A 21,329-nucleotide genomic window follows, 5' to 3' on the forward strand; every position below is an offset into this window, starting at 1 on the left:
AATGGGAAGCACCTACAAGCACTTCTGTCTGTAACTCCCAACTCCTGGGGGAACTCAAACTCTTCTGGGCTCTGGGGGCATTACATGCACGTAGTGCACAGACACACCCGTGAGTGAAATACCCACCCTAAAAACAGAGATAAAAAGAAACCTGTATTGAGAATTCAATGAGAATTAGGATGAGTAAATCAGGGTTAATGGAGGTAGTAGACTTTACAAGGGCTAGGAAATTCTGAAATCACACACACACACACATATATATGCACACACACATACTATACATACAACACGCATGTATTACATATAATACATACTATATATAGTATACAATAAATATATACAATAATATATATAACCACACACATATAATTTATTTATTTAGTTGAGACAAGGTCTCACAACGTAATTCTTTTTTTCTTTTGAGACAGGGTTTCTCTGTGTAGCTTGGCTGTCCTGGAGCTCACTTCTTAGACCAGGCTGGCCTTGAATTCAGAGATCCTCCAGCTTCTAAGGAGTGCTGGGACTAAAGGTGTGCACCACCATAACTCTTGAGCTCTGCTGGCCTAGACCTGATCCATAGACCAGGCTCCCTGAAACAGAGTCCTACCTGCTCTGCCTCTGCATGCTGGGTGAATGGCGTGCCCATTATGTCCTCACCCCTGCCTCACCCCTGCAGTAGTTTCTGTTTGGATTAAGTTAGCTACTTTTTTTTCCCCCTTGGTTTTGCAAGACAGGGCTTCTCAGAGTTTCTCCATGTAACAACTCTGGCTGTCCTGGAACTAACTTTGTAGACCAGGCTAGACTCAAACTTAAAGATCCACCTGCTTCTGCCTCCTGAGTGCTGGGATTAAAAGCATACTCCACCATGCCTGGGTCTAAATTGGTTACATTTTAAAGATGCTTCTTTGTGGAAAACTAATCCAGTTTTGAGGGGAAAAGAAGCTAAAATTGAAATTACTTGAAAAAGAACATTCTATTAGGTCCTAGTACTGTTCATCTAACTCTTATCTTTGGAAACTGATTGGTTTAGTTACCAGAGGAAGGATACTCTGCTTTGCTTTAAGGATTAAGGCACATAGATGATTCTGCCATATTTATTAAATGATTCTTAAAATATTTGGTCCATGGTTAAAGGTGGGAGGCATTGGTTTGATGGAAGTTGTTTTCTTCAGAAATCTTTTTGTAAATCTAAAACAAAATAGAAAACAAAATTTAAAAACTGAAAATATGCTTTTTAACTGAAAATTAGTAAAGGAAAATAAAACCATTTATTTCCCTATTCTGATTAGTTTAATGCTTTTATTAAATTCACACCATATATAAAGATTGTTTTACATTTATTGAAGCCCCACATTATAGGCTGATCCAGTACAGAATGGGAATCCAAAGGGCTTGGCTGGCAAGATGGCTCAGTGGGTGGGGCACTTACTACCAAGTCTGAAGACCTGAGTTCAATCCCCAGGACCGACATGGGTAGAAGGAGAGAACTACCTACCACAAGTTGTCTTCTGATTTCCACTCACATTCTGTGCACACTGTGCATGCAAACACACACACACACACACACGTTTAAAATAAAAAAATCAAAGGACATGGTATGGCTACTTGGAATACCAGCAATGATGAGGCTTTAAGTTCATTCAGTAAAGATATATGAGTGTTCACTATGAGCAAAACTTTTTCTTAGGTACTTAGGAATCCAACACAAATTAAATTAAAAAAATGAAATGGGGCTGGGCAGTGGTGACTCATGCCTTTAATCCCAGCACTCAGGAGGCAGAGGCAGAGGTAAGCGGATCCCTGTGAGTCCAAGGCCAGTCTGGTCTACAGAGTTGCAGGACAGCCAGGCCTACACAGTGAAACCCTGTTTTTAAACAAACAAACAAGCAAAAAAGTGGGAGTGGTGTTAATATTTCTATAATATTGCTGCTGCTTTCTAGGGTACCCGTCAATCTCTTGAAAATTGTTCACTCTGTAACATCATGAGAATTTTTCTAAGAGGAAAATTCATGAAGAAAAAGAATTTTCCAGTTTTGTTACTGGCAAGACAAATACTTTGCAGGAAGTGAATAAAACATACATAGGTTTCGAATTTAAAATTTTTTTTTTTGTGTACCATCACTGCCCGGCTTTTTTTCTTTTCTTTTCTTTTTTAAAAAGGTAAAGGTTCACTTTTAAATGGTCTCTAAAGAAAATAATCTCCGTAAGAGAAATACACTGTAAATGAAACATTTTACTTATTTAAAAACATGTTCAGCTGGGTGGTGGTACCTCATGCTTTTAATCCCAGCACTCAGATGGCAGAGGCAGGCCTGAGTTTGAGGCCAGCCTGGTCTACAGAATGAATTCTAGGGCAGACATGGCCACACAGAAATCCTGTCTTGAAACAAACAAAGAAACCCAAAATCATGTTCACTGATTTTTTTCCCTTGAATTTACACATTATGAGGTCTTTCCTAGCCAGAGAACTCTTCACTTGGCATGGCTGTGCTCTCTGTACCTCCTTTTAGTGATAACACCTAATAGGGTCTCATCAGTTCCCACCCGTATTTACCATTTGATCGCCCTGAAACCTAGACAATTCCCTCCCCTTTCCAATTCTTTCTTTTTCCTTTATTATTTCATCTGAAGTGCTAGTATTACAGGCGGCATCGGATGACCAGTGCACAGGCGTATGTGGTGCTGGGCACTGAACACAGGGTTCCATTCATGCTAGGCACGGGCTCTACTAACAGAGCCGCATCACTAGCCCAGATCTACTTTTAGTCAGAGTACAAATCAAGGCATTTTTTTTCCTTAAAAATCTTTACTATTGTCCTGTTCCTACTCAGGCCCATACTCCTACATCTAGAATTTAAGGCTTCCTGTATTTTGGCCTTAGCATGCTTCTTCAGATAGATCTATCATTCCCCGACAACCCCCATACCCTATTGGCTGTACTATTTGATAACCAGAAAGTGTATTCTAGTTTCCTGTCTTTGCTTGTGCTGTTCCTTTAGGAATAAACAACCCTGGGCTCAGATATAACTCAGTAGTATTGATTTGGTAGGTAGTTACAAGGCCTGGATTTGATCCATGGGGTGGGGGTGGGGGAGAGTTATTTTTCCCTTTTCCAATGCTGTACATTTATCAAAATCTCTGCTTATAAAGACCCTTACTCCTGTGTCACTCCAATGTCCTTTATTGACACTGGGAATTAGAATCCTTGCTTTGGAGACAGGTCTTACTGCTTACTTCAGGATTCTCTTGTCTCCTCTCCTGGAGATTAGAAGTGTGTATCTCTAAGAATACTGGCATTACAATCTTAAAGACATCTGTTGAGTTAAAGAACCTTCACATCACAGGTCAGATTCAGGCAGACCTTTCTGTCTCTGAACATTTGGACTGTACTGCTTGGTATTATTACTTTTTTTTTTTCCTTGATGGGGTCTCATACTGAAACTATGTGCATCCGCTGCCCTCAATTCCGCCTCGGCCTTCCAGGGCCCAACATTCTAGTTCCCAGTTACTACTTACAGACAAGGAGCAACAGTATAGAATTTATATTACTGACACATAGCGTGTTTAATAAATGTGTTGGCCTCTTCTCCCAGCCCTTTCTCTTGGGTTACTGCTTCTTTCCCTTACTTTGCTAATCTCTAGTTAAATTGGTTTTACTTGAATGATCCATGTTTAGGGAAGAAAGGAAAAACACCCTTAAGTTTCTGTTTAATTCCTCCTGCAAATAAAAACAACAAACGAAGTGACAGATGCAAATACATACATAACACACACACATACATAATTCATACATACATAATACACACATACATACATAAATGGGTTGGACTAAGAAACTATCATTTAACTGGCTAGGGGTGGCACATGCCTTTAGATGGATCTTTATGAGTTCAAGGCCAGCCTGGTCTACAGACCAACTTCTAGGACAGCCAAAGCTACACAGAAAAATCTTGTCTCGGAAAAACAAAACAAAAAAGAAAAAGAAAATAAACCATTATTATTCTCTCTCTCACTTTTTTTTTTTTTTTGAGACAAGCTATCATTTAGCCCAGGTTGGCCTTGAACTCCTGATCCTCTTGCCTCACCTCCAGAGATTACAGGCCTGTACCTGTGTTGAATCAAGAAACTTTTATCAAAAACAAACAAACAACTAAGGGTTTGCAGGACAGTCAGCAGGTAGAGTTGCTTGCTGCCAAGCCTGACAACTTGAGTTCAATCCCCTGGGACCATACGGTAGAAAGACAGAAGTAACTATTGCAGATCATCATCTGATCATTACAGTGCACTGTGTGCTTGCTTACACACACACACACACACACACACACACACACACACACACACACACCTCCCTAAATAAATGTAAAAACAACAACTAAAAAACAAAAACCCACTAAAGTTACAATAAATCATTATTTTTAGAAAAACTAGATTAGATAGAGGTTAGTTTTACAAAGACTAGAAAGTTGTAAACTATCAAATTTAGAAGATCCTGCTAGGCACAAGGGGAGCGCCATCTTACCGCTCTTCTTGAGAAGTTCGCCTTTCCGGGACTTATCAAGGTTTTCAAGAAACTGTTCAAATACTTTCACGTACGGTGCTAGACTGGTCTTCTTATAATCTAAATTATAAAGCATGTACATTAGAACTAGCACACTGGCAGAAAGAGCATGAAATTCACCCCCCCCCCCCAATAGGATTTCTCTGTAACAGTCCTAGTTGTCCTGGAATTCACTTTGTAGACCAGGCTGGCCTCAAACTGAGATCCATCTGCCTCTGCCTCCCACGTGCTGGTGGGAATTAAAGGCCTGTGCCACCATCACCCGGCCAAGCATAAATATTTTTAAACAACCAACCAGAGTTGGTTCTTTGTTTTTCAAAAACAAAGTAAGATTGACAAACCCTTAGCTACCATGATAAAAAGAAATAGAGGAGATATGAATGACCTAAGTTAAAGAAGTACAGATGTCATTCCAACAGATTCCAGGGAAACAGAGATCGTCTCTCTCTCTCTCTACTCTCTCTCTCTCTCCCTCTCCCTCTCTCTCCCTCTCCCTCTCTCTCTCTCTCTCTCTCTCTCTCTCTCTCACACACACACACACACACACACACACACACACACAGAGCCAGGACTGGACAGTCACTGCTGAATTGTTTTGTTTTTTTGAGACAGGGTCTCACACTGTAGCCCTGGCTGTGCTGGAACTCTTGTTGTAGACCAGACTGGCCTAGAAGTCTCAGAGACTCTCTTGCTCTGCTTCCTAAGTGCTGGCATTAAATGTATGTGCCACCCTGCCTGACCTTTCCAGCTTTTAAGGAAGATCTCACCAACTTTTAAAACCCTTGTTCTACAAGCAGAAAACAAAAGAACACTACCCAAGCCAATATTATCTTGGTAGCAAAACCAGGAAAATACATTACAACAACAAAAGAAATTACAGACAAATTTCTTTGATGAGTATAGCTGTAAGAATCCTCTATTTGTGAACTGAATTTAAGAACACTTTAAGATTATACACTATGAACAAATAGGCTTCATGCCAGAGAGGCAAGGTTGATTCAATACATATATACAAATCAATAAATGTAATACATCATATAAATAAACTTAAGACAGAAACCACACAAGCATTTCTTTCTTTCTTTCTTTTTCTTTCTTTTTTTTTTTTTTTAGTTTTTCGGGACAGGGTTTCTCTGTAGCTTTGGAGCCTGTCCTGGAACTAGCTCTTGTAGACCAGGCTGGCCCTGAACTCACAGAGATCCGCCTGCCTCTGCCTCCTGAGTGCTGGGATTAAAGGCATACGCCACCACCGCCCTGCCCACACAAGCATTTCTATTAATGCCAAAAAGGCATCTAAGAAAGTTCAACATTCCTTCATGAGAAAAGTTCTGGAGACTTTAGGAATAGTTGGTACATACCTTAAAATGATAAAACAACAAACCTATAGCCAATATTACAGTAAATGGGGACAGATCAAGAACATTTCCTCTAAAATCAAGAACAAGACAAGGATGTCCACCCTTCCCTCTTTTTTTATTTTATAGCTTTTTAGATTTTATTATTTTTATTTTGTGTGTATGAGTGTCTGAATGTATGTCTGTGCACCACATGCACACAGTGCCCATGGGAGCCAGAAAAGGGAACTGGACCTCCTGAGACTTGTGTTACAGCTAGCTGTTATAATATGGGCCTGGGAACTGAACCTGGGTCCTCTGCAAGAGCATCAAATGCTCTTAATTGCTGAGATATCTCTCCAGCACCTCCCCCACCCCTACCCTTTATCTGAGCTCAAAGTCTGCTATAGCAGTTACAGAAAACAGACCTAAAAGGGGTAAAAATAGGAAAGGAGGAAGTCATACTATCTATATTTGCAGATAACACAATTCTTTTTTTTGTTTGTTGTTTTTTTAAAGACAGGGTTTCTCTGTAGTTTTGGAATCTGTCCTGGAACTAGCTCTTGTAGACCAGGCTGACTTAGAATTCAGAGATCCACTTGTCTCTGCCTTCCGAGTGCTGGGATTAAAGCCACCACCACCCGGAGATAACACAATACTTTAAAGACTCCATAAAATATACTAGGAAACTTGCAGCCTTCATATAAACCAATAGTGTATTCTCAGAGAAAAAATTAGGGAAAATATCCCATTCAAAACAACTCCAACACCAGAGAACAAAGTAGTTAGGAATATATCTAAGCAGGGAAGCACCCCACAAGAGAAGGGCAGCGCTGGAACAGCGTTACCACTGAGCTGGCTCAGGACAAACGACCCACATCTGCTTACCTCTGATTCTAGGTTTGCTTTCAGATTCGCCTCCATGCTCCTCTCTGTCCTTTTCATTACTGGAAACCACATCCAATTCTCGGCAGATGGCGCTACAAGCAATAGAATAAGAGAATTTTAAGTTGGTTTCTAGACTCAATCACCCATGGAACTTCTGTGAGAAAAACATGTGCCTGGGGTGTAGCTTAGTGGCGGAGCGACTGTCTTAGTATATGAAAGGACGTGAGCACCACTTCTGGTATAACAACAAACAAACAACCTGTCAGCTAAGTCTCAGGCAGTACAATCTCATCTTAGAGTTCTTCAAGCAGATTAGTATATTAAGGCTGGGAAACGCACAAAGATGTTCGCAGTGATGGATATTGTGCTCAGGCAAGTGCCCCAACACTCAGTAAGCCCTTGGTGCTCTGAGACAGGTTTCAGTGTGTAGCTCTAGGTGACCTGGAACTTTTTTTTTTTTTAATTTTGAGAGTCTCATGCATTGCAGGGTGGCCTCAAACCTGTTATATAGCCAAGGATGACCCTGAACTCCCTGAGGTCAGAGATATCAGGTGTAAACCACAACAGCTGCTCCCAGAACTGTCATCCTTCTGCCTCTGGATCGATGGTATGTGCCACCACGCCGGGCAAGATCTTCTGAACACGGTGCTGGGGATCTAACCCAGTGCCTTGCATATGCGATATGCTTGGCAAGTGCTCTGTCACTGAGCCACACCCGTGTACACCTCTAGGCTAAAACTTTGATGTATGCATATGTATATGTGAGCTACAGTACCCATAGAAGCAGAAGCTCGGGTGCTGACCCTCACCTGTGACCTTAATTGAGACGGGTTCTGTCTCTTGTTTTCTGCTGTGTATTTTGGGCTAACTGGCCTGTGAGCTTCTGGGGATGTTCCTGTCTCTCATTCTCATGTCACCATAAACACACGGAGGTCACAGCTACATGTTACTGTGCCTGGCTCTAAGGGATTTCAACCCAACCCAGGTCTTTTTTTTTGTGTGTGTGAATTTTTCGAGACAGGGTTTCTCTGTGTAACAGCCCTAGCTGTCCTGGAACTAGCTCTTGTAGACCAGGCTGGCCTCGAACTCACAGAGATCTGCCTGCCTCTGTCTCCTGAGTGCTGGGATTAAAAGCGTGAGCCACTACCGCCTGGCTCAACCCAGGTCTTAATGCTTGTGCTTCACCTGAGGAGCCCTCTTCCCAAGCTCTGCCTAAAACTTCTAATTGCTTGAATTGGCGTTCCCCAAACTTATTATTTTTGATGCTGTGTTTTGGGCCCAGTACTCTTACTACTGAGCTATTTATTCCCCTTAGCCCTCATAGGCTTATTTGACCTTAAAATGCTTTTCCCCACAAAACAGCTAAAAACATGCATGGCCCCCCTAAAGTATCATCATATAATCCCTAGTACTAAACACCTCCATAATGAAATCTGTCACCCTGTGAAGCTACTTCTCCACTCAGGGATCTAGGATAATCTATTTAAACCCAGAAGAATAGTCACAAATGAGGAATGATCCGTGATCTGGACATACCTTATGGTTGGGACAGCAAATGGATCAAACTGGTCCACTTTCTGAAAATCAATTGGCACAGAAATGCGACCTGTAAAAGCCAGAAGTTATAAAGACATGATGGTAGGCTGCTATGTCTCTGAATTATTTTTGGTTAAATTTTTACAAAGCACTGGGGTGACAGTTAAGTGGTAGTGTTTGAGGTGCACGCATGCACATGAGGTCCTAGGTTCAATCCTTCACATGCACATACACACACATAATTTTTTTCTGGTTTTTGGAGACAGGGTCTCACTACATAGCCCTAGCTGTCCTTGAACTACTACTATGTAGACCAGGTTGGCTTTGAACTTGTGACAGTCTTCCTGTCTGCCTGAGTACTGGGATGGATGATATACATGAGCTATCATGCTCAGGTTGTTTGGGGACAAGTTCTCACTGTGTAGCCCAGGTTGGTCTTGAATTTATGAATTCCCTAAGTGCTGAGACTACAGGTATTTACCACCACATTTGACTACATTGGATATCTTAAGTTTATTTTTATTATTTTTAACTATATGTGTGTGTTCTATGTACACGTGTACAGGTGCCTGCAGAGGCCAGAGGTATCAGAGATCAGAGCCCCTTGGAGCTGAAGTTTAGGCAGTTGTGAGTCACCTGATATGGCTGTGGGATTTGAACTCATGTCCTCTGGAAGAACAGTACATGTTCTTAACCACTGAACCATCTGTCTAGCCCCTGGACAGCTCTAAGTTTTGTTTTGTTTTTTTAAAAGCATTTATTTATATGTATGTGTGTAAGTCAGAGGACAACTTGTAGGAGTTGGTTTTCTTCTTCAACCATGTAAGTCCAGAAAACTGAATCTAGGTCATCAAGTGGCTCTAACCTGTTGAGCCATCTCACCAGTTCCACACTGGACATCTTTTTTTTTTAATATTTATTTATTATGTATACAATATTCTGTCTGTGTGTATGCCTGCAGGCCAGAAGAGAGCACCAGACCCCATTACAGATGGTTGTGAGCCACCATGTGGTTGCTGGGAATTGAACTCAGGACCTTTGGAAGAGCAGGCAATGCTCTTAACCTCTGAGCCATCTCTCCAGCCTCCACACTGGACATCTTTATGGAGCATTTTGGAAATATATAATCATGTGCCCAGATGCTATTTTGGTCAACTAGTGGGCCGCATACAATGGTGATTCTGTAAGATACTGTCCAGCTTAGTTTGTATAAAATATACTGTGATGTTTGCACAATAATAAAGTGATATTTCTCTAAAGGTATTTCTTTTGTTAAGTGACATATGACTTTTGATGGCATTACCTTATAAATCTACACTTAGTTCAAGGCCAGCCTGGTCTCCAGGACAGCCAGGGCTACACAGAGAAACCCTGTCTGGAAAAACAAACAAACCCCACAAAACAATCTACACTTGGAACAATACATAAAATTCATAACTAAGGGCTGAAAATATAATGATTTCTTTTGAAATGGGGTCTCATTATGGAGTACCTGGGCTAGCCTGGAACAATCTGTGTAGCCAAGGATGGCTCTGATCCTCCTGCTCCCCTCTCGCTCCTACATCCTGAGTGCTGAAATTACAGGTGTATAATAACTTTGTACTTGGCTTCAGTTTGTTTCTCCTAATAGGTTTTCTTCTTTTTGTCTTTTTTGAGACAAGGTTCTCATATTGCCTCTCAGTCTCCATGTTGCTGACAATGACTTCAAACTTCTGATTCTCCTGCGTCCACCTCCTGATTAGTGAGATTCCAGGCTTGTGCCATCACACATAGCTTATGGTTGCTGGGAATGGAACCCAGGGCTTCTGTGCATGCCAGGAAAGCATTTTGTAAACTGAGCCTCACACCTCCAACCCTGAAACCTTTATATAGTAGCAGTTCACCTGGTGGCTACTTAACGGGCAAGGTCAAACAAGTTGATTCTTCCATCTTAACCTCACAGACACACACACACATGCATATATATACATATATGTATATATGTATACATACACACACACACACATATAAAATATTCACAACTAATAGCATTCTTGCTAATACCAAAAATAACAAGCCAGGCATGGCACAACATGCCTTTAATTCCGGCACTCAGAGACAGAGGCAGGCAGAGCTCTGTGAGGGAAGCCTGGTCTACACAGTGAGTTCCAGGCTAGCCAGTTCTACATAGAGAGACCCTGTCTCAAGAGAAAACTTTTTCTTTTAGTTTTCCTTACTTTCCTTGCATTGTACCTGTTTTAGGATGAACGCTAAAAGGGCTCTTCAGTAAATGGTTGATTCCTTTGCTGACATTGATATCCAGGCGTGGGAAACAGTACTGGAGCATAATCTCCCACTCCAGCCAGGGACCACACTTATCATTCTTCATATTCTAGAAAGAAAGATCTCCTTCAACCCTCTTTAAATGACCAAGCAAAAACAATCATAACTTAATCATGAATTGTATTATCATACTGGGAAGTACAGATTTCAATACCTGGGATGTGTTGACCACTTTCTTCAGATACTCCCAGCGCTGAGATGAACTGTGAAGCCTTTGAAAGCCCTTCTGAAGCTCATCATGAATTGGTGACGCATCATTAAGGAACACACTGATCTGGGATACCTGAGTACGTCAGTCTGTAATATGTATTATTACAAGGATGCTGGAGCTTCCCACACTTAGGAGCTATTTAATGATTCCTAAAACATAAATGGCAGGCAGTAAAAAAAATTCCCTTAGAGCCAGGCAGTGGTGGCACACGCCTTTAATCCCAGCACTAGGGATGCAGAGGCAGGTAGATCTCTGAGTTCCAGGCCAGCCTGGTCTACAGAGCGAGTTTCAGGACAGCCAAAAGCTACACTGAAAAACCCTGTCTTGGAAAAAAAAAATTAAACAAACAAGTCCCTTATAAAAATATCGTAGTGAAATGACAGAAAGATGCCAAAATAATTAAAAGGCATTATAATAAGGTTTTCCCAGACTAAATGACTCCCCCTTCTTTAACCATTAATTCTAGGAACAACTAATGAAAGGAGAAAATTTCACAAAATGGTCTCATTTCTTACTGTAGCCATGCAGCAAACGGAAGATGAAAGTTGCAGGAACGTATGAGACCACACAAGCAGTTCCCATCTATAATGTCACAGACCGACACGACCGCCTCACACAGTGACCACAGGAAAGGATATTCTCAGGAACAAGGGCTAAAATCTTCTCCCAGTTTTCTTTATTTTCAAGAATATCTTGGCCAACTAAGGCATATTCTTCAAAGTATTTCCGAATTATGTTTATTGATCTCCTATAGGAATAACAGTAACAGTATTAGTAACACACAGGACATGCAGGCACTCTCCTACTGGGTGAGGTCACTGTTTACGCTTCCCAAATTCCTAGAACTAGATAAAAGCAATGAGACCTTTTTGTTAGTGGAGTTAAAACTAGACACCTAAAAGGGAAATTACCTAGCATGCACCTATTACAGGATAGGTAAGTATTAAGGAAAGGTTTGCTTCTTTTAATTTTATTTATTTTTTTAATTTTGAGACAGCATTTCATTGTGTAATTCTGGATCACCTGGAACTCCTCTGGAGACCAGGCAGGCCTCTATAGAGACTGACAGCTTCTGCCTCCTGGTGCTGGGATTAAAGGTGTATGCCATCATGCTTGGCCTAAATGATTACTTCTTAAATCCTACAATCTATAAGGTTACTAACATAGAACATGCAACACTGGTATAAATAACCAACTCAGGACAACCTATCAGTATTGCATGTAGGACAACACATCAGTATTACATGTAGGACAACATATCAGTATTACATGTAGGACAACCTATCAGTATTGCATGTAGGACAACATATCAGTATTACATGTAGGACAAGTATACATGTAGGACAACATATCAGTATTACATGTAGGACAACATATCAGTATTACATGTAGGACAAGTATACATGTAGGACAACACATCAGTATTACATGTAGGACAAGTATACATGTAGGACAACCTATCAGTATTGCATGTAGGACAACACATCAGTATTGCATGTAGGACAACACATCAGTATTACATGTAGGACAACACATCAGTATTACATGTAGGACAAGTATACATGTAGGACAACACATCAGTATTGCATGTAGGATCTAGTTTCCTGCTTTACAATCACAACAGCTGCCTAGCATGGTGGCACACACCTTTAATCCCAGCACTCAGGAGGCAGAGGCCAGCCTGGTCTATAGCGACTCTCTCAAAACAAAATAAAACATAGCAACAAGTGCATAATGCTTGGGGTTTACAAATATCCCTCATGTCCTGTTTGTCTCTGCCACAGCTCTCTCAAGGGGCAGGTCCAGCCCTCCACATCATTTTCATAAGGAAGTGGTGCCTCCACCATTTAATCAGGATCACAGGGCAGAACAGGTGTAGAGAAAGCCATGGGTTTCAGAGGTAGGTAGACTCGGGCCTGCTTGCCAGATGTCAACATTACTTGTGTGATGGCAAGCAGGCCATGTGATTTCAACAGAGATACTGTCACGTTTCTCATGAGGTCGTGAAGGTCACGGAGAACCATAGGAGAACACACTGGAATAGGGTGACATCAAATAGAAGCCCGACAACTGCAGCTGTAACTAAGCATGCTCCTCGGAGGCGAAAACTGACAGCAAGAGACCTCTACAAGCACGCGCAACAACCGGAGAAGCCCAGGGAGTCTCTCCCAACAGACCTGACAAAAGGGTGAAGTCTTTCACTTAGGTGAACCTTCTTCTTAACGTCTTGACCACCCTGAAAAAACCCACCAATAAAGACCTTTATGTATATTATAAAGCATAAATAAAATTATTGAAACATCTTTAATATGTTCTACTATTCCAGTTAAAGCTATAGATGGTGGCTAAATTTGGAAGTATAGGAGCTTGGATGTTGTTTCAGTATTAAAAAATATTTAACTTTTGCATAGATGTATACCTGAGTATATGTATGTGTATTACAAGAGTGTTGTAGCTGTAAAGCCCATAAGATGGAGTCAGATCCTGGGAACTGGAGTTACAGGTGGTTGTGAGCTACCACGTGGGTGCGGGAAACTAAATCAGGGTCCTCTGCAAGACTAGGAAGTGCTTCTAGGGGGCTGGAGAGATGGCTCAGTGGTTAAGAGCATTGCCTGCTCTTCCAAAGGTCCTGAGTTCATTTCCCAGCAACCACATGGTGGCTCACAACCATCTGTAATGAGGTCTGGTGCCCTCTTCTGGCCTGCAGGCATACATACAGACAGAATATTGTACACATAATAAATAAATTAAAAAAAAAAAAAAAAAAGGAAGTGCTTCTAACTACCGAGCCATCTTTCCAGCCCAGAATCTCAATACCCCTGACCTTCTGTTAACTTTACTGGGTAAAATTAACTAGAGAAGCAAATGAATTTTCCTTTTGCTACAAAGGAGGATCCTTAGCTGTTGATGGGAAATTTCTGTCCCACCTGGTCCCACAGTCATTCACTCCACATAAACACAGAGGCTTATATTAATAATAAACTGTTTGGCCTAGTGTTCAGACTTATTACAACTACCTCTTACAACTCAAATTAGCCCATAATTCGTATCTATGTTTAGACACGTGGCTTTGTACCTCTTCTCAGTGAGGCATTCTCATCTTGCTTCCTCTGTGTCTGGCTGGTGACTGTATCTCTGCCTTTCCTCTTCCCAGAATTCTTAGTCTGGTTGCCCCATCTATTCTTTCTGCCTAGCTATTGGCCAGTGAACGTTTTAATAAACCAGTACGAGTGACAAATCTTTATAGTGTACAAAGGCATTATCCCACAGCACCGAGCACCAAAATATTTAGCATCTTTTGTTGTTGGAAGCAGGGTCTCACTCTACAGTCCAGGCTGGCCTGGAGCTCATAGCTTCCTGCTCCCTTCAGCCCTTGGTGCTAGCCCTTGGGTGTGAGATGCATCTACATTCTAAAAATATAGATAATTTATCTATTGAGTTTCACATATTTATGTGATGAATTTGAACTATTTTTACCTTCCCCCCCCCAACCCTCTTCCCAACAGGCCTTCTTCTCATTTTCAGGTCATTTGTGTGGATGAGTTTAAAGTTTCTTGCCCCAGTGTGGGTGAGAGGTCATTTTCTAGAGCTAGGGTGACTTTATTAGTGACTACACTACTGATGAGAATGACATGCCCACCCCAGTAGTCCCACAGGAAGGGGCGGGGCTTCAGGGCCCCTTCCTCCATCCCTGAGAAATGAACTGTGTCTGACAGCCCCATCATCAAGAGCACATGCAGACGGATGGCTGTGGTGAGTCCACATCTGTGCAGTGGCTGTCTCGTCCAGAACACATCTCTGCTGCACATCTCCCATCCTCTGGTTCATTCTTTCCATTTTCTCTCCTGCAATGTTACCTGAGCCTTATGTCTGCATGTATATGTATGTGTGTGCATGTCCTATGTACGCGTGTGTATACCTGGGTATGTGTATGTGCGAGCATGTGTGTGTATGTATGTATGTTTTTACGTGTATCTGTGTGCATGTGTGTGTGTGCATGTGTGCGTGTGTAGTATCTTTCAAAAAGTAGTTACTATGGTTTTAAATGACCACTGCTAAGATCACTTAGTCTAAAACATGAATGCTCTAAGCTTGGTAATATCTACTAAAGATGTGGAAAACTATCTTCCAGAGGACCTGAGTTCAGTTCCCAGCAAACCACAAGATGGCTCATAATCTGTAATGAGATCTGGTGCCCTCTTCTGGCCTGCAGGCACACATGCAGGCAGAACACTATATACATAGTAAATAAATCTTTTAAAAAGAGAGAGAAGCTTACCTTTACAAGACTCAAATATTCTACTATCCCAGAACGCACAGCAGAGGACAGCTTTCTAACGGACTCATCACAGACCCAACAATGAACACCTCTCCTTCCTGAGTACACCCAGAGGCGGTGCTTAAACCCAAAGTCCTCTGCAGAGGGACAGAACAATAGGTTTGAAGACATTTTATAACCTAGTTTTCACCTTCGGATGTTTTCCACAAGTACTCTCATATTTTGAGACAAAGTTTATGTTACCCAGGCTGGTTTTAAACTTGCTTTATCTCCAAGGATGACCTTGAACCCCTGATCCCTCACCTCTACCAACAGATTCGGCTTTCTTCTATTTTGTTTTTGAATTTGTATCTGTATGATATACGGGTGTGCATGCCTGTGCATACATGTGGAAAATTCAGAGGCTGACACTGGATGTGCCCTTCTATTCTTGTCTACCTTATTGTTTGAGGTCTCTCACTGAATCTGGGGCTCGCTGATTCAGCTAGACGGGTTGCTTGGGCAAGCCTCTGGAATCTGTTTCTACTTCCTCGTGCTGTGGTCACAGGTGTGTGCTACCATGCTTGGTTTTTACAGAGGTGCTGGAAATCCAAACTCAGGTGCTCATGCTTACAGTGTGGTGGTCTGACAGAAAATGGCCCCCAAAGAGAGTGGCACTATTAGGAGGTGTGGCCTTGTTGCAGGAAGTGTGTTGCTCTGCAGGCAGGCTTTGAGGTCTCATATATGCCAAGTCATGGCCAGCGTTGCCTGCAAAACGTAGGACTCTCAGTTCCATGTCTGCCTGAATGCTGCCATGTTCCACCATGATGATAACGGGCGGAACCTCTGAACTGTAGTGAGCCACCCCAATGAAATGTTTTCCTTTATGGGAGTTGCCCTGGTCGCTGGGTGCTGGCGCACACCTTTAATCCCAGCACTCGGGAGGCAGAGGCAGGTGGATCTCTGTGAGTTCGAGGACAGCCTGGTCTACAGAGCTTGTTCCAGGACAGCAGGCTGCTACAGAGAAACCTTAGAGTTGCTGTAGTCATGGTGTCTCCTCACAGCCATGGAAACCCTAAGACATACAGCAACAGCTTTCTCATTTTAATCATACTGACTTACATGTAACTTGCTGTGCCCTGAGCTCTTGATTTTTTCTTTTTATCCATCCTCACCTTTCCGACAAGGATTTCTTTCTTTCTTGACTTACAGTATTTATGTGTATGTGTATATGTGCGATGGTGCCTGCAGAGGCCAGAAGATGGTATTGGATCCCTAAAAATAGAACTAGAAGAGGTGTGAGCCAACCTACACAGTTGCTGGGAATCAGTTCAGGGGTACCAAAGTGGGGGTGGGGGAGCAGGAGGATCAGGAGTTCAAGGTCATCCTTGGCACTAGATCAAGTTTAAAACCAGCCTGGGTAAGAGTCTTGTTTTTGTCCTTCATTTTTCTCATGTGTACCTAGCACACAGAATTGCTCTCAGCGGACTGCACTGGGGAAAGGTGCACTGGCTTGTTCCACAGCTGTCTTCACTGCAAATCGCTCTCTTTCCTTTTTCTCTTAGGTTTCAGGGGGAGACACTAGAAATGTGTGAGATCTGATAATGAAACACAGAGGCTGAGGAAAGCAGGCCCGGACGGCCACATACCCTTCAGTGCTCGGTCTATGATGCGCATGGCCATCGTCATAAGAGTCCAGCACTTGGAACATATGTCTGCAGAACTGGAACACAGCCATCATTACTCACTGCCAGTGACATCACCCACCCCACCAGGGAGGCGCTTACCTGCAGCATCGCCGGACGTCATCGTAGTCTGTCATGTCAATGTCAAAGACCAGTTCTTTCTCCTGAGCTTGGAACGCTCCTAGCTTCACCGTATTGTGCTGACTGGGCTACAAATACAAAATACCCATCCGTTTCTGTCAGAATTGCCATGTCTACTCACATAGAAAAATGAGTCAAAGAAGTTACATAATACCAGTCTATGGGGCTTTGAGCCCATTACTTTGGATCTTACACAATCTGAATTAGTGATAGCTTTATTTTTTTATTTATTTAGAATAAAGTTTAATAAATTCTCTATAAATATGTTTCATGATAAAAATAATAAAGCATAGGGCAGTGGTGGTGCAGAACAGACAATAAAAAGTACAGACCAAGACAATAAAAAGTACATATACAGTTGTATAATTTCAGAACTAGGAAAAGAAAGGATTGACAGGAAATTCTAAGAGCTCTCAGGTCTCGTGTATTAGAAAAGGAATAAGAATAAACATTAGTTTCCCACCCCGTGGGCAACGTGGATCTAAGGGTCTAATGTAGGGTCTCCCACAACACACGCTCTACGACTAATCTACATCCCAGCTCCTTTTCTGAGAAACGTATTAAAAACTTCTATTCTTATTGTGCTGTGTGTGCAGGTGCAGGTATGTCTGTCAGAGGTTGAAGTCGGGAGTTTTCTTCAACCTCTTTCCACCTCAGGGAGACAAGGTCTCTTCCTGAACCCGAGTTCCCTGATTGTGCTAATCTGGCTGTCTCTGCCTCGTGGGACATGGTTACTGGGGATTCTCAGCAAAGGTCCTCAAGCGTTTTACCAACTATCTCCTCACCCTCAGGCTTTCTGTTTTAAAACATAGATTTGATTTTATTTTTCTCTTTTAGCCAATCAAATCAAAGGCTTTTTGTTTGTTTGTTTTCAGAGACAGGGTTTCTCTTGCAGCCCTGCTGTCCTGGCACTCACCCTGTAGATGAGGTTAGTTTCAAACTCAGAGATTCGCCTGTCTCTGGGATTAAAGGAGTGTGTCACCACTCCAGCAAGAATTTTTTTGTTTTGTTTTAAAGACACAGTCTCATGTATTTCAGACTGGCCTCCAACTCTGCTGCAGCCGAGATGACCTTGGATATCTGATCCTCTGGCCTCTGCTTCCTTTACACTGGGATTACAGGAAATGCACCAACACACTTGGTTTATGGAACCCAAGGGTCCATGCATGTCATGAGTGTGTTTCATCATATAACAAACTCTAAAACGTTACCTTCAAAACTTGGGGCACCAACCCACTGCAGCCTGTGAAACATTATACACAAAAAGGACTCCTTACTCGGTGAGAATATACAGCGCCGATATCAATCTTATACGGATTCATCTTCTGCATCTCCTTTTCCAGATCGCTCTGGTTGCTGAAGGACTGGTAGCGAATATAAATATCATCCTTCAGTGTGAATGAAAATTCACGGTGTTGAAAGTAGTTCTTTGTCACTGCAAAAACAATTTTAATTTGGCACTTTATTCTGTTTAGGGCATTATACAACCTCAGCTAACAGGAAGATATATACATATTAAAACGACAGAGTTGCCGGGCGATGGTGGCGCACGCCTTTAATCCCAGCACTTGGGAGGCAGAGGCAGGCGGATCTCTGTGAGTTCGAGACCAGCCTGGTCTAAAGAGCTAGTTCCAGGACAGGCTCCAAAACCACAGAGAAACCCTGTCTCGAAAAACAAAACAAAACAAAAAACAAAATAAAACAAAAAGAATTACAGGTGTGGGCACCGGGCCCTCTAGAATAATTTTCATGAGTGCCCTTGTGCCCAATACTGTTCTACCTAGCCTGTAATTTGAAGGAACGTAATATTCCACATTTGCTAGGGAACAATAAGCAGGAAGTGTAAATATTTTAAAGACGAAATGTCTTTCATTGGGGGGCACTAACAGACCCAGCTGTGAAAGTGTCTTCTTGCAGTTCACATCTGCATGCCTCCATGCTAAAACCTAGACGCCCGCTTGTTGCTGGCCCCGTTCTTTCTTTTCTAACACAGTATGGCCACAGGACCGTCATGTCCATCTGTCTTTTTGTATCTTAGAGGTGGTGGGGCGGGATGGAGATGATGCAGGAAGACACCCGACACATCTGACACTCAGAGGGCCCTTTATACAATCATTTAAGGACATCCCGCCCAGAACATCCTCACACACCTCTCCCAGACCCTCTACCCATCCCCTCCCGGCCTCCATCACCTCCGCCATAGTTGAGCCAGCGATAGTACTGGGCGTAGGGAAAGAGCCTTCGGTAATATAGCTTGAGTAGCTCCGGCAGCTCCGCAGGATCAAACGGCTCCATGAAGTAAGGAACTAGACTGACACGAGAATTGGCGGGAACGACACAGGGCTCCACGGCTGCGCACGCACCGAAGTCGTGGCGCGCCGCCGCAGGGACTGCCGGGAATTGTAGTTCTTGCAAGTCCCGCAGGCTTGCTCTTTCTTAAGAGAGAGTTCTGAAACCCTGTCTGGAAAAACAAAACAACAACAGCAAATAACTTAGCTTTATGAACAGTGGTTGCAAGAATAGGTCAGAGTTCTTTTTTATTTGTTTGCTTAATTTTGCATTGACATTTGTGATGTTCTATTATTATTTATTTATTGATTGATTATGTATACAACATTCCTTCCATGTATGCTTGCATGCCAGAGGAGGGCACCAGATCTCATTATAGATGGCTGTGAGCCACCATGTGGTTGCTGGGAATTGAACTCAGGACCTCTGGAAGAGCAGTCAATGCTCTTAACCTCTGAGCCATCTCTCCAGCCCCTCTATTATTTTAAATATATATATATATATATATATATTTAAATAAAGAGTCTTGCTTTGACTCTGAGGTTGGCCTCAATTGGTAATTCTCCTGCTTCTGTGTTTCAAGTGCTGAGATCATTACTGTGTGCCACCAGGCTGTTCCGCGTTTCTTTTTTTTTCCCCTTGAGACAGGGTTTCTCTGTGTAGCCTTGGAAGTCCTGGAACTCACTCTGTAGACCAGAACTTGAACTCAGAGATCTGCCTGCTTCTACCTCCTGAGTGCTGGGATAAAGGTGTGTGACACCACACCCAACAATTTTTTTTGTATTATTTTTACTTTTAATTAACGTACAACATTGTATTTGTGGAGTATACAGTGTTTTTAAAATTACTATTTTTGGCTGGGTAGTGGTGGCGCACACCTTTAATCCCAGAACATGGCAGAGACAGGCAGATCTGTGTGAGTTCGAGGCCAGCCTGATCTACAGAGAGAGTTCCAGGACAGTCAGAAATACACAGAGAAACCTGTATGTATATTTTAAAGACGAAATGCCTTTCATCAGGGGGCACTAACAGACCCAGCTGTGAAAGTGTCTTCTTGCAGGTCACACCTCCATGCCTCCATTCTAACACCTAGCCATCCGCTTGTTGTTGGCCCCGTTTTCTTTTCTTTTTTTAACACAGTATGGCAGCAGGACCGTCAGGTATATATATATATATCGCTTTGTTTATATATATACACACATATACATATATATACATACAATTTATTTATTTTATTTATGTGCATGGGTATTTTGCCTGCATGTATGTCTTTGCACCACATGTATGCAGTGCCTACAAGTTAGAAGATGGCATCATATCCCTTGAACTGCAATCACAGATGTTTGTGAGCCACCACATGGGGACTGGGAATCAACTCGGGGTCCTAGAAGAACAGCCAGTCAGCCAGTGTTTTTAGTTGCTGATCTATTTTTCCCACCCACTATTTATTTATTTTTTGTTTTTTGAGACAATTTTGAGATCTATTTTCCCACCCACTATTTATTTTTTGTTTTTTGAGACAATTTTATTTCTATTAGAGTATCTTTTACTTATTTTTTTGACAATTTCACACACGTAAACAACATTTTTTTTTAAATTATTTATTTCTGTGTTTATGGGTGTTGTGCTTGGATGTGTGTCTGTGTACCACTTGCATGCCTGATACCTATGAAGATCAGAAGAGGGCATCAGATCCCCTGGCACTGGAGTCACAAACAGTTATCAGTCACTGTGTGGGTGCTGGGAATTGAACCAGGGTCTCCTGGAAGAGCAGCCAGTGCTCTTAATAACTGAGTTGCTTTTACAGCCCCTAAACAAAGTATCCTGACTGTATGCACTCAACTCTTCCCTCTCATTTCCTCCAGGAACCCCCAACATATATCCTTCCCCCTTCGTGTCTCTCCTGATGTTTATTATAATCCATTGTGTCCAATTAGTGCTGTCTGTTGCAATGGTGACCTTGTTGGCTTGATATTTTTGTTGTTTTTCGAGATAGGGTTTCTCTGTTTAGCTCTGGATGTCCTGGAACTAACTCACTATGTAGACCACACCGGCCTCGATTTGCAGTGATTCTCTTCCCCGGTGCAGGAATTACAGGTGTGCAGGA

At 42.2% G+C, this 21,329-nt stretch overlaps 1 protein-coding gene across 2 annotated transcripts; it reads right to left on the bottom strand.

Annotated features, from left to right (window-relative positions):
• Positions 1-431: 431 nt before the first annotated feature.
• Positions 432-19,256, bottom strand: Prim1 (DNA primase subunit 1). 2 transcript variants are annotated; one of them, XM_057757856.1, is made up of 13 exons: positions 19,126-19,256; positions 18,211-18,368; positions 16,895-17,001; positions 16,757-16,830; positions 15,129-15,265; positions 13,027-13,085; positions 11,488-11,597; positions 10,793-10,884; positions 10,549-10,687; positions 8,317-8,386; positions 6,781-6,872; positions 4,520-4,618; positions 432-1,188 (listed from the first exon to the last, which is right to left on the bottom strand). In XM_057757856.1, the coding sequence occupies exons 1-13, from the start codon at positions 19,226-19,228 to the stop codon at positions 1,169-1,171; spliced, it is 1,260 nt and encodes a 419-aa protein (XP_057613839.1). In that variant the 5' UTR covers positions 19,229-19,256; the 3' UTR covers positions 432-1,168. The 2 variants fall into 2 exon arrangements, with proteins under 2 accessions (XP_057613839.1, XP_057613840.1); XM_057757857.1 differs by lacking the exon at positions 4,520-4,618.
• Between the last annotated feature and the right edge of the window lie 2,073 nt (positions 19,257-21,329).

Source organism: Chionomys nivalis, chromosome 25 (assembly GCF_950005125.1).
Source record: "Chionomys nivalis chromosome 25, mChiNiv1.1, whole genome shotgun sequence".
NCBI classification, from domain to species: Eukaryota; Metazoa; Chordata; class Mammalia; order Rodentia; family Cricetidae; genus Chionomys; species Chionomys nivalis.

Excerpts from the sequence above, each read along its gene's own strand:
- Prim1 (XM_057757856.1), bottom strand. The coding sequence starts at position 19,228 with ATGGAGCCGTTTGATCCTGCGGAGCTGCCGGAGCTACTCAAGCTATAT. Across the intron at positions 11,598-13,026 it reads AGACTTCACCCTTTTGTCAG|GAGATCAATAAACATAATTC; the intron begins GTCTGTTGGGAG and ends TTATTCCTATAG. Across the intron at positions 1,189-4,519 it reads CGAACTTCTCAAGAAGAGCG|ATTTACAAAAAGATTTCTGA; the intron begins GTAAGATGGCGC and ends ATTTTGTTTTAG.